General features: G+C 51.7%; 1 protein-coding gene across 6 annotated transcripts in view; it reads left to right on the forward strand.

Annotated features, from left to right (window-relative positions):
• The first annotated feature begins 6788 nt into the window (after positions 1 to 6788).
• The window catches only part of Arhgef7 (Rho guanine nucleotide exchange factor 7), a 99907-nt gene continuing 88026 nt past the window's right edge, over positions 6789 to 18669 (forward strand). For 2 of the 6 annotated variants that reach the window (XM_075986164.1, XM_075986159.1), the window contains exon 1: positions 6872 to 7321. In XM_075986164.1, coding sequence (XP_075842279.1) covers positions 6953 to 7321 — 369 coding nt within the window. In that variant the 5' untranslated portion in view covers positions 6872 to 6952. Of the gene's footprint in view, positions 7322 to 18669 lie in introns of all 6 variants that reach the window. The other 4 variants (XM_075986163.1, XM_075986161.1, XM_075986162.1 and 1 more) reach the window with 4 other exon arrangements.

Below are 18669 nucleotides of genomic sequence, written 5' to 3' on the forward strand. Positions count from 1 at the left end.
AGCCTTCTCCAGCACAGCTGCCCTCTAGGGAGGAGATGCTGTGAAGTGACTTTGGGAGGGGGTTCCCTTGGCAGGTATTTGAAGATCTCTCCCCGAGGCAGCGCTAGCTAGTATCTGGAGATCTGTCCTCAGAGGTGTTCGTACTGCCCTTACCACAGTCCGCAGAAGCCATGCCTGTGTTCCTGGCTGTGCCCCAGTCCTGGAATCCAAATCCCTGAGCCTCACCCTATCAGAATGTTCTGCTAGCTGGGCCTTGGAGCCTTCTTTCTGTCCACATGGGTGGGTTCTTCTTGTGATATTGAGATGAATCGCACTGGGTCAGGAAGCCTCAGGGCATGAGAGATGCCCCCAGTTCCCCTTTAGAAGTTTCCACACCTGTGGCGCACACCTTTAATCCCAGCACTCGGGAGGCAGAGGCAGGCGTATCTCTGTGAGTTCGAGACCAGCCTGGTCTACAAGAGCTAGTTCCAGGACAGGCTCCAAAACCACAGAGAAACCCTGTCTTGAAAAAAAACCAAAAAAAAAGAAGTCACCACACCTGTCCCGGTGTCCACCTCAGAGGTGATTCTTGTGAATCCTCTACAGGGCCATGTCAAGTTCCTGGGTACATGAGCACTGTCATCCTGGCCTCATCACCTTCCTTGGTTTGTTCTGTTCCCAAGGCCGTCAAGGTACCTACTGCACCCCACAAGGATATGTAGTGAGCTGGACAGGATCGCCATTACAAGATGGCGCCGACATCCTGTCTTGTTGGTTACAAACAACTCCATATTTGGCTATGGCTTTGAGAGCTGCGCGTCCCCGCTTCCCGCATGTGCGGTGGATGTGGATCCTCTAGCCTATTCCGAAGCTGTCTGGTGTCAGCTGTTGGTGGCAGCCAATCACAGGGCGACCCGTGTGCCAATTCCCTATTTAAGCGGCTGCCTAAGTGCGCCCCTTCCCTTCGCTTCCTACTGTCTCTCCCCTTCGCTTCCTGCTCCCCTCCGCTCCCTGTCCCTCGTCTTCCTGCCCTCTCGTTCCCTGCCCCCCATCAATCAAGGGCACTCCAGTAAAGCGTGATCTGAGTAGAATCCTGATGTGGTGGTCGTTCTTCCGTCGCCGGTCAAGAAGTCCGCCACCAGGATACAGTTCTTGGGGTGTGTCCCACCACCCACCCATGGCTGGCTAGGGTGAACATTGATGTGGAAGAAGAGGACCACAATGATGTGTAGACACTTGATCAGGGCTGTCTTGGCTCTGGTTTCTGTCTGGCCTGGAGGTCAGTACAAGTGAGGCTGGCAGAGCCTCATGTGTAGCATCCTCAAACCTTGCTTTTAGACCGTGGGCCCCTAAGGGGCTCTGTGTTAATAGGACTATAGCCCTGGAGCAGATTCTGAGCACCTAGGAGGCGGCAGGGAGACAGCTGACATGGTCCCAGTGATTTAGCCTCACTGCCCTGGCCAGGCTCAGTGCTGGGGGTTTTCTGTGTTTGCAGACACCACTGAGAGACTGTCCACCACCATCACCTACAGAAGCAACAAAACTTCTTGTAAATTTTAAAGCTTCAGTGGGATACAGGAATGTGGTGGGGGTGGGGAGCATTCTGTCTATGAACTTGTCAGCACCTTTACCTAGGCTGGAGGACCTGCAGGGCACACGGACCTCCTGGAGAGACTGTCTGGCTATCTGTGCCAGGTTTTTTTGTTTGTTTGTTTTTGTTTTTTGAGACAAGGTTTCTCTGTAGCTTTGGAGCCTGTCCTGGCACTAGCTCTTGTAGATCAGGCTGGCCTAGAACTCACAGAGATCCGCCTGACTCTGCCTCCCGAGTGCTGGGATTAAAGGCGTGCGCCACCACTGCCTGGCTCTGTGCCAGGTTTTATAAGAGCACACATTGAGGCTGGGGACAAGGCTTAGTCAGAGGAGAGCCTGCCTGGTGAGCAGGGAGTCCTGTGTTCTTGCTCCAGCATTGCATAGCTGGGATGATGGTGCATGCCTGCAGACCCAGCTCTTGAGAGCAGGAGGGGTCTTGAGCTATGTAGCAAGAGGTTGTCTTAAACAAACAACTGAAAAACAGAGTGTGGTGGGTAGGAGGGAGGGAGGGGGAGAGAAAGAGAGAGAGGTTTGCTGAAGCTAAAGGTGGAAAAATCAGGATAACTGAGCATTGTGAATGGACTCACGGTATAGCAAATGAAAAAGGCAGACAAACTGCACGCCAAATATACATAACTCTCTAAAGCAGCTTGGAATTTACAGAGAACTTGATTGAAAAATAAGCCTTTGAGAACTCATAGGGAAGAAAATTTAGAAGTCAGGGACCAGAAAGGACTTAGAAGCTCAGTAGGCAGAGCACAACTTTAGAGTTGAGCTCCAGGGAGCCTGCGTGATTTGGAACAGGGCTACAGCCACACTGTGGTGGTGGCTGCATGGGTATAGCCATAGAATACCTATCCCTAGTCCACACACATTTCACACCACACCACACACACACACACACACACCCAAGAGCACGCACCATGCACCAATACTATACACATATCATAGGAGCACACGCACACCGTGCACACACCATACACTGTACACACCTCTCTCTACTCCCCCCTTACTTGGACTTATCTGTCCAAGTCTGGGGGGAGTCTCATGACACACTTGGTTCAGTTAGTAGCTGCTCACCTTTAGGGGCGTGTATTGAAAGTGTGCTCTGTTGGCGTGGGTGGTTTTGGTTGGACGTTCTGGGTGTGGGGTGCGTGGAAACTATTCTTGATACATACTGTGAGTGCACAAGTGTTTTCCAGAAGAGCTTTTCTTCTTTAGGCACAAAGGCTTATATAACATGCACTCTCGCGGACGGTGAGCAGGCACTCACTCGTGTGTTCCTGGACCAGGTTTGGAAATGGTATTTACGAGCTCTGTTGCCGGATCACGTAGGTGGCCAGTGACATCGGGTTCTTGGCTATTAAGAAGTACATTCTTCTGTAGCACTGTGGTGAAGGAGATGATCAGAGGGAAATTATAACTCCTTTTAGAAGCAGTAAGAAAGGAAGCGTTCTTTTATAGAACCCCTGGGACACAGTGGGGTTCTCTCCAGAGGGAGGGGAAGCAGGATGGGAGGGGAAAGGGATGGAGTGTTATTCTTGGAACAGATGAGGCACCGTGAGAAGCTGCAGGGGACTGAGAGGTCAGCCTCCCTGTCAATCCAGACAGCTACCCAGCACTCTAGCTGTGGCTAGGAGCAGTGTGACTCCCTGGGCTTTGGACAGAGGGTCTTAGAGTCATTCTCTGTAGATGGTGGGGGCTTCAAATGTGCATTTTGCCCCTCTCCGCTGCATCAGAGCTGGAGTTGCACAGGTTAATGCTGCACACGGCGGGCTTGTGCCACAGATGAGGGTTCCCTGAGCTCTGGAAATAGTCCCTACAGGATACACAAACCTGCCCAAACTTTGTCCCACAGGAAGACATGGTTTTTAATCTGCAGGCCAATCAGAAAAATTTGTTCTCTGTCTGGGAGAGGAGAGAATATTTCTATTTTCTGCCAGGCAGTGGCGGTGCACGCCTTTAATCCCAGCACTTGGGAGGGAGGCAGAGGCAGGTGGATTTCTGTGAGTTCAAGACCAGCTTGGTCTACAGAGAGCTAGTTCCAGGACAGGCTTCAAAGCTAAAGAGAAATCCTGTCTCGAACACCGCCCCCCCCCAAAGATTTCTCTTTTCTTAAACAATTGCTATTAAAGATCCTTTTTTGGAGATAGGGCCTTGCTGTGTAGCCAGGCTGCCTTTGAACCAGGGATCTTCTTGCCTCTCCCCCACTAAACACTAGGATTAGAGGTTCATGCCCAGGTATACTTCTGAAAGGCAGGTGAGGAACAAAAGGTGTGACCAGTTGTCCATAAATGTGAGTATCCCAGAGCAGGCATTAAAAGACACAAGTAAGCGGGAATAACAACAGAAACATTGGCGTGTCCTTCAGATTCTACAAATCAGAACGCGCCTCTATAGGGCATGATGCTGAAACTGGTGGGCAAACAGGAGTGGGTGTCCCACCTTGAATTCTCTGCTGGAACCACAACACAAGACTCTCCAAATTTCAGCCGACAAACAACATAGACTGACCACACCCAGAGAATTCCAGAGTCCGGGAGGGTGACTGATGGCCCCTGAATCACAGAGGGTGACGGCTGGATTCTTGGCTACACCACAGCCTGTTGAGTCAGGCACATCTTAGAGAGGCCTTAGGCACTGTACTCTTCTGAGGGATGGTGGGAAGCTCTGTCCTGTTCTCCAGTGGGACGCACCCGAGGTGGGGTCCTGGAGGCTCCTCAAATGGTCTGACTGTGGGCTGGCATACCCCAGAGAGCATGTTCAAACCATAACTCCCAGTGCCCATGTGTGGGACTTTATTTGGAAGCAGTGTCTTTTAAAATGCCATCAAGTCATGATGAAGTTATCCTGGATCAGAGAGGATGGCTCCAAACCCTGTGGCTGGCATTACAAGAAGAGGGATGTTTAGATCTAGGCATAGAAAGGAAGTGTGTGCCATGAGAAGGCAGGATGGAGATTGGAAAGTTGAGGTGTGATCCAAGGAAAGGTGTCCCAAAACTAGTGGTCCCAGTAGAGGCAGGACAGATCCTCCCACGCCTCTAGGAGGGACCAGTACTGCAGACACTCCACCTCAGACCTTATAAACCTCTCAAGTGTGAAAGAACACGTTTCTGCTGTTGTTTGGAGTTACTCCATTTCCTGAAGACCACAACAGTCTCAGGAAATGAACCCAAGCCCAGTAGGGTTACATCGATGCCCAGGGACCACCAGCTCACCACTCCTTTTGACTTGTTGTGACCAATCTCCAGCCTGCATTGAAGCCCTATAAAGCCGAACTGACACAGGTATTTCTGAGGGGACCCTGGAAAGCAGCCACACAGAAAGAAGCCCAAAGGCAGTCCAAAGAAAATGTGTTTCACCAGTCAGAGGCCAAACTGTATCATGTGCTGTGTTAGTGTTCTCCAAAGGAATGGAGCCACAGAATATTCAATAATAATATAGGGTCTTAATCTACCTGTACATCCCTAGATAGCCGTATGTATTATCTACACTTATCAATCCAGCGACTACGATCTATTATCTGTTGATCTCAGTCAACCACCTGCCTGTCTAAGGGGAGATCCATTATGGAGTACTGGCTCAGGCGAGTAGGGAGGCTGGCCAGTCCACTCTCCAGGTGACTGAGGTTGGAGTGACAGATGCTGACAGTCCAGCTGTTTCTTCACCCACACGAGAAGGACATCTCCTCTACTCAGTCTTGTAGCAGGGACTTATAAAATGTCAAAGAAATGTGACCAAGTGCTCACTGTGGATGCCAGAAGTGCTCTGTGAAGCAGCAGAAAACACTCAGTTGTGAGCGACGCTCTTAGTAGGACCTCCTCCAAATGATCGTTTGAAGTTAACACGTACTCAAGTTAAACAGAACGCAATGCAATCCGTAAGGTGAGCTTTTAGCAGCCCAGGGGCTTTTGCCAAAACGACAGGGTGTGTAGTTTATGGCCTGTGAGTCTCCTTTCTGACCAAGAGCTCCCCACTTCTGCAATCTCCTAGGTCTGCCTAGGCCTGGATTCCTTAGGATAGTTGATCTACATAACTATCTTTAGTATTACTGATAAGCCCAGATCTGGTCTAACAGGATTTAAAAATCGTAAGGAATGTGTTCTCCATTCGTTTTCAATTCAGCACTAAGGAAAGCAATTACTTCTGGCTTGAGCAGCGTGGTTGGTGGACTCCTGGGTGTCGGTGGTCACTGCATTGCCCCTTTCTGGACAGACACAGGGCAGCAGGATGGGGAACTGGCTGGGCTGCTGCCTCTCACAGGGAACCAGGAAAACGGGCAAAAAAAGAGGCTTGGGTTTGTTGGTGATAAAGACACCAGAATCGCAGCAGTGGCTGGTTAGTGCTCCTTCAAAGGCAGCTGCCATCACAGGGGAGCTCGCCCTCAACAGATTTCACACTATTCTAATGCTTTGTTTGTGTCTGGAACAGAAATGTAGCCACTTAGCCAGAAGATGCTATTAAATGCAATCGATGGTGGTGATGGAAGCTCCTGGGAGAACATAGGGGAGAGGGTAGAACCTCTAATCGTTTTCTGACAGCGTTGCAAGGCCTCTAGTCTTGAGCCGTTACAGTATGAATGTGCATGCCTGGTCCAGGGGAAGGTCTCCTGGGACACTGCAAGCTCTATTTTAAACTGTCGGGGAGTGCCAGCCAGCAGGGAAAGCATAGGGCCGGGGGCTGGAGTAAGTGGAAATCCAAGTCGGTTGATGGTGAGCACCACCCACCCCCAGGCTCCTGTCACGTCCTTCGCGCTAGAAGAGGACGCCCGAGGTCCGGGCCTGAGCGTGGTCAACACGCTCTCCGGCGGACGCTGTTCCCCCCTTTTCGCGCAAACCCACCCGAGGCTGCGCTGCACTCTTGACGGCTGGGCACGTCACCATCAATTTCACGCGGAGTCACGCAAGGTTTCTGGCTGCTGAGGTGTCCCGCGCCCCTCACCCCCACCCCGTCCCCGCCCCTCGCGGGTGGCCTTGAAGCCAGCCGCTCCGCCCGCGCGCCCGCGTCCCCGAGGCTCGCTTCTGCCAGAGTGAGACCCAGCTGGTCCCAGATTTAACGAGCATGTGCGTGCCGTCACCGCCGGCTGCCGGGGTGGCGAAGGGACGCCCGCGCCCCGCAGTCGGCGGGCAGGCTCGAGAGAGCATTCTGGGAAGCGCTTACTAATCGCGCGCCGCCCTCCCCACAAAGGCGCGCAGCCCCGGGGCGCGCGGGCGGCGCAGGTGAGCGGGGGGCGCGCCAGCTGTCGTGCGCCCGGGCTGGCGCGGGGCGCGCGCGGGCGGCCGCCGCGTCTTTCTTCTCCGGTGATGTCATCGGGCGACGGCGGCCGCGGCCGGGGGGCGGCGGCGGGGGCGGTGCCGGGCGCCCGCAGGTTCCTGCGCCGCTAATGAAAAGGCACTTGACAGCGGGCCAGGGCGCGCGCGAGCCCGCGGAGCCTAGCGGGACCTGCTGGGCCGGCCGGGCCAATCGCCGGCGCGCGGCCGCCCATGGGCGCGGAGGCGGCGGGGGCGCGGGTGGCCGCGGCCCGGGCCGCTCCGAGGTGATCGCGCGCGGCGCCCCCTCCGTGCGCGCAGCCCGAGTCGCCGCAGCGATGAATTCTGCCGAGCAGACCGTTACGTGGCTCATCACCCTGGGTGTGCTGGAGTCGCCCAAGAAAACCATTTCGGACCCCGAGGTCTTCTTGCAAGCCTCTCTCAAGGACGGGGTGGTCCTGTGCCGACTGCTCGAACGTCTGCTGCCCGGGACCATAGAGAAAGTAAGTGGCCCTGGCGCGGTCTCCGGGTGGGTCCCTGGCCCGGGCGGGAGGCGGGCGGCGGGGCGCGCGGGAGCACCTGGCGCGCGCCGGCTCGGGGCCCGCGCGCCCTCCTCCTTTGTGCGCGGACACGGCGGCGCGCCGGGCGCGGGGACCGGCGGCGGGAGTTCGGGGCGCCATTGTGTGCGGGGCGCCGGGCGCGGGGACCGGCGGTGGGAGTTCGGGGCGCCATTGTGTGCGGGGCGCCGGGAAGGGGACCCGCCCTGAAGGCAGGGGCAGCGGAGGGGGCCGCTTCGACGCGCGGGGCGGGGTCGGGGTCACGGGAAGGAGAGTTGAGTGTGCGGGCGCCTGCGGGGTTCTGCTCCACCCTAACGTGAAGTTGAGAGGTCGGCTTCGCCCCTCGCCGTGACCGATCAGAAAACCTCGTCTCAGCGCCGCGCAGCTTTCTGCAATGGCTTTGTCTGAGAGGTTTTCATCGCTGGCTTTGCAGTCTCACCCTGGCGTTGAATGGACCGGTGGCTGGGCATGTTTAACGAATGCAGCTATCAATGCGGAGGGAGGGCTGAGCTGTGAAATGACTTACTGCTTTCCCTACCGAGACACTCCTCACTCATCCAAGCCCACAGAACTGCGCGCACACACGGTCTAGAAGCCCCGGCATTTTGGGGATGGTTCCGAATTTTCATCTTCAGTGCATGCTGGATTCGGAGCAGTCTGCTTGCTGCTGCTGGCTGGTGGCTCCCCGGCGGCGCTGCAGTGTGAACCTTGACCGCAGCTGGGGGTGACCAAAGTTTGTTTTCATCCGCAAGCACACAGAGCAGTTTCAAGGGTTGAGTGCGCTTCTAAGGGCAGTCAGCTCTTATATGTTAAAAAAAATACCAAAGTCCTGTGTTCAAGATTTTGACCAATACACAGTTTACAAAAAAAACCTTAAGATCCTTAGTTACTTAAAAAGTGTTAAATGAGGCAATCAAACTGCCCCGTAATTAGGAAGAAGTAGCACTTCTTAATGGCGTGTACATGCACACACAGAGAGACACTCACACATGAACACATACACTTGTGTACACAGGGCTCCAGGCAGGACAATTTGTTACTCACAAAATGTTGATTAAATGATCAGAAAGCGCAAGCATTCTAATTTTATTCATAAGTTGACATGTTGCAGTGTTAGTCGGAAAACGGTTAACATGAATTCTGCAGGCATACCATAGGTTTTGGGCATTTTCCTGAACATTATTTACGAAAAACGACATGCATTTTAGAACGAACAGCTGGCTCCCTGGTGTGAAAAATGATGCTTATAAATGAGGCGGACCGATAAAGTTATGATTTAAGATGCTACGGACTGAAGAGCAGGGCCTGACTTTCAAGGCACTGAGAGAACTGGATTGTCATCTGGACCTCGGTGCGGAGAATATAAAAGACAGATGTCCCAATGAGACACGCTAAGTTTTCCAAAATAGGCTTTAAAGAAAACCCCTTGAAAAGCTTCCTCTGCTATTCCAGCAGGGACATCAATACCCATATCATGTGACATGTTTGCTGCATTAATATGGATAGGCAAACTTCAGTAACCATATTCTGCTTTAACTTCTCCAAAGATTTTCTTAAGAAACTGTGGCGGCCCTTTCTTCTCTGAAAGAACAAAGGGAGGAATGAATAAGATGTTTAGCTTCTGGCCGCCAGATTGGCCCTAAACATTCTGAAACTACACTCAGAAGAATGTACACTCAAGTCAGATGTCTTGGGTTGATGTTGTTTTGTCTCTCTGAGCCTGGACTGGTTTGTTTTAATCTGACTGTGAAGGCTGATGACACCATCCAGAGAGTTCCTGGCTCTTTGGGTCAAAGGTAGGTGTGGGGAGTAGACCTTCCGCCACTGTCTGAAATACTGAGCTCCACAGTTTGCGTCTGCCGGCATTGGGCAGTGCCGGCATGCCATCACACTTGTCTCAAAGCGCGTGTGTGGAGAAACTTTCGCCTAAGTGGGGTAGAGAAAGAGTGAGGCCGTTTCTCCTTAAAAAGGAAATGCTTGGAAATGGGGCTGAACATTTGTGTGGCACGGAAAGGCTCCGAGCTGGACACATTGCCACGTGGACGTGCTGACACTGGAGAATTGTGAGCAGCATGGGGCTTCCCTTCTGCAAGTTCATGGTTAAAATGAGGCTCAGGCCTGGGAAGGAGCACAGAGCGAAGGCTTCCCATGTGTCTTTTATTAAGAACACATCCTGCTCTGTTTCAAAATGGTGTTGGCTAGCAGGGCAGGGACATTCCTTGGGCTTCAGCTCAGGCAAAGAAAATGGCGGTCAGGGTCCCTCTCCTGGAGCCTCTGTATTTGGTCCTTACAGGTGAGAAGCAGGAGCTCCAGACTGGCATCGAGAGGTGCTACTCTCTGCTGCTGGCCATGGGCTTTCTGCTGCAGAGAAGATGGGAGTTGGGATTGGCAGTTTCCCCAGCTCTGGGAATGCAGGTCTTGCTCTTTGCTTGTCCTAGGGAGAGCCAGGCCCTGAGCTGGGCCCCTGTCCTGTGCCCGCCATCTTCTGATCCCAAACCTTCCATAGCCATCATGTCCCTGAGCCCTGAAGCACCATCTCTGGCAAATTCCCCCTTCAGACATCTCTAGGTTGTTTTGTTAAAGGAGGCACCCTCGGATGCAGCAATGTTAGAGGATAGGAAACTGCCAAGAATAACCTATGCTCAAATGCCGTTTTAATTTGCCTTGTGAATACATGGTACAAAGTTGTTAGTTACTGTGAAAACCTCCAGGAACTTTGTCCCTTCCGTGTGTCCCAGAATCGGATAGGGAAGCTGCTTGCAGTCCACATGGCATTCTATGTGGGAGATCTGGGACTGCCAGGGGTTGGGGGTGAGCAACTGAATCAAAGGTCCCCCCTAGGAGATGCATTTGTCTCATGGTCTGGAGGCCACAAGTTCACGATCAAGGTATGGTGCACACTTCCTGCATGTGCTTGTTCAGGCCTTTCTTCCTGAGTTTGGAAACACAGCCTATATGACGTTCTCACTGTGGCCTCCATTCTGCACAGATCCACTGTAGACGGCATCCCAGTCACATCCAAAGTGACCTCAAAACCAGGCAGAGCCACATCCTGTGGCCCTGGGGGCTGGGACCCCCATGTGTACATTTTGTGGAAGACAGTTTAGCCTGCAGCAGTTGAGCTAAATCAGCTTATTAAAAACTTTATTGCCTACTTGACACTGTGGTAGCTGACTTCTGGCATTTCTTTTTTGGGTTATATTTTTTATTATTTCAAACAATTTTTAAATTTAAATACATTTAGATCATATTCTGTGCTCCCCCCCCCCAAGTCATTCCAGGTCCTCTCCCCAGCCCAACTTTAAGTTTTTTCAAAAAAAAAAATACCAAAACCCCATTACAACAACCCCTCCCAAAACCAATAGAATAAAATAAAACAACATTCCTAAAGGAAGAAAAAAAAAACCCTCCCAAGCTGCAAATAAGTGAAGCCCCCACAGTGACACTGTGGACACCATTATATGCTGACCACTCTTCCCGAACACGAGGCCTGCCCCAGAGTGGAGGATACACCCCGTGTCACTTGGTTGGAGAAAACCAAAAAACTCATCTTCTCTCTCCCAGCAGGAATAAATGACAGTTTGTCATTAACCTGTACCGTAGTGGCTAGGCTTTCATTTATTCATTTATTTTTAAAAAATACAACAAAATAATATATTATAAGATAAAAACTAACACATCGAAGTTGGATAGAAGACAAACCCACAGAAGGAAACGAGCCCGAGAGAAGTCATGTGTCAGAGAGCCACCCATTCCTACATGCAGGAATCCCATACAAATGAAACGGAGGGATGCAGTGTGTACACAGAGGACCTGATGCAGACCTCTGCAGGCCCCATGCGTGTGGCTTCAGTCTCTGTCCGTCCATACGAGCTTTGCTCGTGTCGATTTCCAGGGTCGTGCTTTCTTGGTGTCCTCTATTCCCTCTGCTCTTAGACTTTTTCTGCCCCCTCTTCAGCAGGGGTCCCTTGTCTCCAGGGGAGGGATTGGATGGAGACATCCCATTTAGGGCTGAGTCAGTCAGTCTGTCTGTCTGTCTCTCTCTGCATGTCTGGCTGTGGGTCTCTACATTTGTCCCCACCCACCAGAAAAGGCAACTTCTCCGGTGATGGCTGAGTAAGGCACGGATGTACAAGTATGGCAGAATGCCATTAGGAGTTATTTCATCACTACATTTCCCCCTCTTTTCTGGACCAGTCTTATTTGATTTGACTCTAGGTCCCTGGGCTATGTAGTCTCAGGTTCTTGGTCACCCAAGCAGCGTCGGGTATGGGTTCCATCTGCTGGAGTGGGCCTTAAGTTAATCAAACACTGACTGACCACTCCCCCACGCTTTGTGCCACCATTGCATATCTCGTAGGCACTACACCGTTGCAGATCAAAGAGTTCGTTGCTGGCTTGGCACTTGCTTTCTCTTTGGTAGTATGCTGAAAACCTTCTTCTACCAAAGACGCTGGGATGTAGGGGCGAAGGCTCTACATAGGCACCAGCTTGACATCGTAAATAGCAGGTTCTTAGGGAGTTAGAACAAGAGGAAACCCAACTCTAAATGCCAGAACAGTGTGAGACAGAAAGACCCTGCAGATCTCGGGTGGGACGGAGAAGAGGTCCACCCAGCCTTTGAGGTGAGCCGTCGGGACTGACCTCCCTGACACATGACTCGTTCTGTGCTCATGTTTCTCTGCCATGGGGCACCCTCCAAAGGCCTGCTCTCTCAGTAGACGCAAGCCTCACGTTTGGTTCAGGTTGGGTAGCCGGTGTTGGGATGGGAACAGAAAAGGAGTCTCTATGGCACATGGCAGAAGATAGAAGTGCCCAGTTAAGAGTGGCATTTCCTCTGGTCCTGGGCACCTGGCTGCACACGCTTTGACCTGAATGATCACACAAAAACTGTATTAATTACAACACTGTTTGGCCAGTGGCTCAGGCATATTCCTAGCTAGTTCTTATATCTTAAGTTAACCCATTTCTATTATATTATATTTTACCACGAGGCTCAGGGTTTGTTACCTCACATCTTGCTTCTTGGGCAGCTACATGGCATCTGCCTGACTCCACCTTCTTTCTCCCAGCATTCAGTTTAGCTTTCCCACCTGGCAATATTCTGCCCTGCCACAGACCAAAGCAGCTTCTTTACTAACCAATGATAATAAAACATATTCACAGCATACAGAGGGGACTCCCACATCAGTGCTCAGTGTTGGCAGTGGTGACGGTATTGATGACATAGTCGCTTAGAGTGGGCTGTGTAGGAAGGGTGAGTGTAGTGGCTCTCAGGAAGACACAGCAGTTGAATGACAGTTCATTTGGAGAAAGCTAGAAGACAGGCTCTCTCCAGGCCATCGGTAAGCACAAGGCACACCCTGAGTAGGATCTGGAGTGTTCGTTTTGTTTCCTTTAGCAGCATGGGACTGCAGGGTACTACCTCCACTGGGACCCTGCCAAGTGCAGCAAGTGGTTTTGGGTTTCAGGCCTAAGAAGAGTGAACTGGATCTGCCCCGTTGGCTTGTTCCAAAAACTAAACAACACAGAACAGAACAAAACAAAACCAAAAACCACCTGAATTTAGTTTGATTCAGGAACCCTGAAGAGATTCCTGAGGGCCAGACTGAAAGCACATCTGGGTTTATGTTGGCATCACGCATGCACACATGCACATCTGGGTTTATGTTGGCATCACGCATGCACACATGCACATCTGGGTTTATGTTGGCATCACGCATGCACACATGCACATGTGGGTTTATGTTGGCATCACGCATGCACACATGCACATCTGGGTTTATGTTGGCATCACGCATGCACACATGCACATGTGGGTTTATGTTGGCATCACGCATGCACACATGCACATCTGGGTTTATGTTGGCATCACGCATGCACACATGCACTCCCACCCGCAGATGAACATGAAGCCACACACATACATGTACTCATGCACAAAGGTGTGTGTGCACTTGCTGATGTGCCTGTGTACATCCTCAGGTACACACGCAGATGTCCACATGCAGGTACATGCAGAAACATACAGATTACACGTTTATATGCATAAAGGTGCATGAATGCTGACTAGCATGCATGTAAACTCACATAAATGCATGCAGTAGACACATGTGCACACTCAGTGCACACAGCAGTACACATGCAGTATATATATAAAGGTGTGTACACGCTCACTGGATGTGTGTATGTTCATATAGATGCACACATATATGTGCACACACATGCACAGCCAAGCACACAGCAATATACACACTTGTGCTTATACATAAAGGTGTTGTATGTACATTTACTAGGTCATATACACTCATGTGTATACAATACACACACACACAGGTGCACACAGCCAGCGTGGGACAGGGGAGTAGGAGGCATAGTCACGAGTGTCCCCAGGGTAGCAGCGTGAGAGCTCTGAGCCTGAGCCCAGCATGTGCTGTGCTGGCAGGGTCCTTCCTTCGATCATTAGACATAACTGGCACCTCCCTACAGCCCAGCTTTAAATACACGCAAAGAAAGCTCCCGCCCAGAGTCAGAGTCTTGATTACTCCTCAGCACATCTCACAAGAGGCTCACTGTGTCCCACAGAACACTGGGGCGTGGCAGGCATCTTTCCCCAGGTCACCCAGATGTAGGGGACATGAGAGAGTCTCACCTGGGTCTGAGGGAAGATCAATAGTCACAGCCTTCAGGGACCGCCACCCAGACTGGAACGCTGGAGAGTGGTCTGGGTATGTCCTAAGGATTAGGTCATGTGGTACAGCCCCCATTCAGCTAGGGGTCAGGGAAGGGAAGGACACTGCGCAAGCACACAGAAGGCTATGGCGGCAGTGGCTAGCATACTGGCTTCTCCTGCAGTTTGCATGCTTGCAGCCCTAGCCTGGCTGTGGAAGTACCCTGTCTGAATGCTATCCTCTGGAGGCACCTTCTCCAAGGCTAGCCTGTGCCAGTCCTCCCAGGCTCCCCTTGCCATGGGCATCAGTGGGTGGACACTACCACGGGGCAGAAACCAATCTCTGTCTTGCCTCACTGTGGATCCCGGGACTTGCACACTGTGTTGGTGGCTCCAGAGTTTCTGTACCAAGAAATGTGGCGTGCACACGGATGTGAGTGACAGATCGGGTACTAGAGCAGTGTGAGAGTGGGCAGTTTATTCCTCTGACAACTGGCTCCTGTGCGGGGCCCGGCAGAACTGTGTGTCTTTATGGATGATGTTTTCAGCTTTCAAACTGGAATTCCATGTAAAATGGGGATCGCCCTGTGTCGGCCACTGTACCCGGAAGAACACTCATCTCTTCCTCTGTGTATGCAACTTGGCCATGAAAGCCAGATCTCGTTGCTTCCTGGAGATCTGTCTTCCAGGGTCAGGGACACTCGGCTTCATGGTGCAGGCCTTTGCTGGGTGATTTTGGGTCACCTGCCCACCTTCTCTGAGTCCCAGTTTATGCAGCCCTCACTGGCAGGAGTGGCCTTATGGGGCAGCAGGGTGTCCCCAGGGTTAGTGAGAAGACCTACTGAGCTGAGGAGCCACTGTTCTGACCCTGAAGCTAGAAGCTAGGGTGTGACCCCAGAACCGCCCAAAGCCAGAAACAATGTTTTACTCTTATGTGGGATAGACTCTGATAACCTTTCTTTTTTTTTGGCGGGGGGAGGGGTTGTTGCCTCCCTCCCTTACCCTGGACAGACCACTGTCATTTTGGGGCAGAGCATAAGGCTCAGCTCCAGGGCCCTGTACATCTGCTGGGTGCACAGCTGCAGGCTGTGTGAGGGCTGAGCTGCTGCCGCTCAGCCTTCCCTGGTCCAGTTTCCTGCAGGCTAAAGGCCAAAAGTCACAGATGGGAGGGGAGGCAGGCAGCTCCGACTGTTCTGCAGAGAGAGGCCTCCAGGCTGCTGTGGCCTCCTGCTGTCCAGGCCTTACTCTCTCCTCCCTCACTGTGGTCCGGTTAGGAGACACTGTTTCCAGCCATTGCCCTGAGGTTCTCTTGCTCTCAGCCAGGCCGATGCTGCTCATTCGCTTTGGTCCGGAGGCCAGAGCAGTGGGATGGCCACACAGAGCATGGACAAAGTCCCTCCCAAATGCGCTTCTTTAAATTAATCCAGGGGCTGGAGAAGTGGCTCAGTGGGCGACGTGCTTGCTGTGCTCACAGAATGACCTGAGTTCAGACCTGCAGCAATACAGTAAACACGGTAAAAACAAGGTGGCGCTTGTCTCTAGTCCCAAGGCTGAGTCAAGGTTGGAGACAGGAGGGTCTGTGGAGGGGTCTTAATTGAATCAGCGAGCTCCGAGGTCAGTAAGAGACCCTGTCACAAAAAAATAATGATTGAGGAAGACAGCCAGTGATGACCTCTAGCTGACCTCCCTCCACCACACACACGTTTGTGCATTCGGGATCACACTTCAGGGACAGCATAGTAGACCTGCTCCATTCTTTGGTGTAGAGTGTAGCCCCAATGTGAAGGGTACCGATGTCACCCAGCCCAGCTGTCTTCTTACAGTCAGGTTAACCAAGGGTCATCACAGAGGGTTGGGTATATTGTGAATTTCAGTCTCAGGAAAATTGCTCACACTGGAGTCTTGAGTAAATGGTGCCCACGGGACTATGCTGGGAGGGGCTTCCGTGTAAGAGAGAGGACAGCTTCTCAGGACACAAAGTAAGGACGGATGTGGTTGACTCAGGAAGCGACTTTAATTCCCCAGCCCTCTCTGCAACCACTGTTTACATCAGGATGACTTAGGCCCAGAGGCGGACTTGACTTCTTCATCTGAACCTGGTCTTGATGTGTGGCCAGCAGGATGGCGGTAACATCTGGTGCTGGCGCCGAGCCCGGGCATCAGTAGGTCTGTGCTCATCCACTCTTGTGGTCTCTGACCTACTGTGAAGACGAGTCACATGGAAAAGAACTTAGCAGTTCTCACCGAGGTCGCCCCATCCCTCTAGGGCCAGCGAGATAGATGGTCCATGCAGAGGAGACATCTGGGTGTGATAGAGGCTGTCAAGGCTACCTGTATGATGCAGCCTGGGGATGTGGCCCAGCTGCTAGTGTTTCTCTAGTGTGTCTGAAGCTCTGGGCTCCATCCTCAGCACCACATAAAACTGGGTGTGGTCCTGCACAAGGAATGTGGAGGTGGGATGGTTAGAAATTCAGGGTCATCCTCAGCTACATAGCACGTTTGATGCCAGCCTAAGCTACAAGAGACCCTGTCTTAAAAACACTAACTAAAACCAAACCCTTTGGTTAGGAGTTCAGATTTTCATAGAACATCAATTTCTTTTTGGACACTTGACAGAAGAGTGACCTTGCCAGTCACTTTGAGCAAGAGTGTCACGATAATCGTGACAGAAAAGGAGGAACTTGGGAAGGAGGTTTCAGGTTTTATGGCTTGTGCCGCAGGCTCACAGGAGGAGGGCAAGGCTCAGTCCCAGCTGCCCTGATTTTTCCTGAGCCATCTCCCTGCGGTGTTGAAGAGCTTGCTTTACTTAAGATCTGTGATGTATAATTAATCTCAAGAATGCCGGTGCTGGTCACAGGATTTTCCTGCACAGCACATGCTCTCATTTGAAGACAGGCTTTCTTCATAGCGTGTGGTCAAAGTGACACTTCCAGACTCTGCCACAGAGACCGCATGTTCCATGGACAGGAGAATGGATCAGTGTCTTCCAGGTGCCATCAACAGGTGACAAGTGGAAGGAAGGTGGGAGCTCCTCTTTGTTATGTCCACGGACACAGCCACGCTGGGTCAGCTCTCCATGGACTCGGCCACTCTGGGTCAGCTCTCCACAGACTCGGCCATGCTGGGTCAGCTCTCCAAGGATGGAGCAGAGTTTCCTCCTGGGCTCCTGATTGTGGGTGATGCTTGGGTGGACGCAGTGTGACCGAAAGCACAGGAGGGTCTCCAGGTGTCTGTGATGGAGCAGATGGAGCTTGAAGAGATAGAGTAAGTCTTGACTCACCCCAGAGGAGTGAGGAGGAGCAGAATGGGAATCCATGAAATATCAAAGCCCCACAGAAAACCAGGAAAGCCAGAAGCAGAGTTCACAGGTGGGGGGATATGTCAGCAATGAGCTGCCGGGAGGGGAGCCTCCTCAGTGGATTCTGTTTCCTTGCCAGTAAATTCTACAGCTCAGAGGACGTGGACATGTCCCTTGGGAAGCACAAACTTCCAAAGCTAACTCAAGAGGAAATCAATAACCTAAGTAGTCCTTTATCTAGTGTAGAAATTAGGTTTGGAGGGGAAAACACCTCCCTTAGAGAAAATCCCAGGCCAGGTCATTTCCCAAGAGCACTTGCTAAGTGTTCAGGGGGACAACAATGCCACTTCTGCATGATGTCTTCTAAAACTTAGAAATGAGGAATATTTCCCACGTTATTCCGGGCAGTCAACCTTATCCCGAGGACAAACTTGATGATGGCACTGTAAGGAGAGACATCATCAACCCATGGCCTTCATGAACTTAGGGGTAAAGCTTCAAAAATTAGTCTGTCGAGAACTGGAGAGATAGCTCAGTGGTTAAGAACATTGACTGCTCTTCCAGGGGGCCCCAGGTTTGATTCCCAGTACCTACATAGTAGCTCATAACTGGTTCTACCTGAAGTCCCAGGAGATCTGGTACTCTTCTAGCCTCTGCAGGCACAGTATGCACACAGTACACATACATGCAGACAAAACACCTAGGTGCACTTAAAGGAAAAATTAGTCTATCAGCATTACATGAAAATGGTACCATTCTAGCTGGAGAGATGGTTCAGTGGTTAAGAGCATTGACTGTTCTTCCAGAGGACCTGAATTCAATTCCCAGCAACCACATGGTGGCTCACAAACATCTGTAATGAGATCTGGCGCCCTCTTCTGGCATACATGGAGGCAGAATGTTGTATACATAATAAATAAATAAAATCTTTTAAAAAAAAGAAAGAAAGAAAGAAAATGGTACCATTCTTTACCAAGGGGGACCAGTCTCAAGAATCGTGTTGGTTTCTCAGTTGGAAACCTATCAATATAATCGATTATGTTGACAAACTACAAAAGAAAAACACAGGATTGTCCCAGGCGATGCAGGGAGTCATCAGGACCATGTAGCACCCATCCCCGAGACATCCTGTCACTGACTGAGGTGAGGAAGAAACGTCACCTGGCACGCTGAAGTGGCCGCTGTGGAATCCACAGCCATGGGTGTGCCCGGGAGTGAGATGGGACCTCCTCAAGATTGGGGGCCAGACTGGGATGCAGCTGTCCCCACCTCTGCTCAGCCTTGCCCTGGATGTCTAAGAGGCAAAGAAACTGAAGTGCCGTAAGA

This window comes from Microtus pennsylvanicus, chromosome 9 (genome assembly GCF_037038515.1).
Source record: "Microtus pennsylvanicus isolate mMicPen1 chromosome 9, mMicPen1.hap1, whole genome shotgun sequence".
In the NCBI taxonomy this organism is placed as follows: Eukaryota; Metazoa; Chordata; class Mammalia; order Rodentia; family Cricetidae; genus Microtus; species Microtus pennsylvanicus.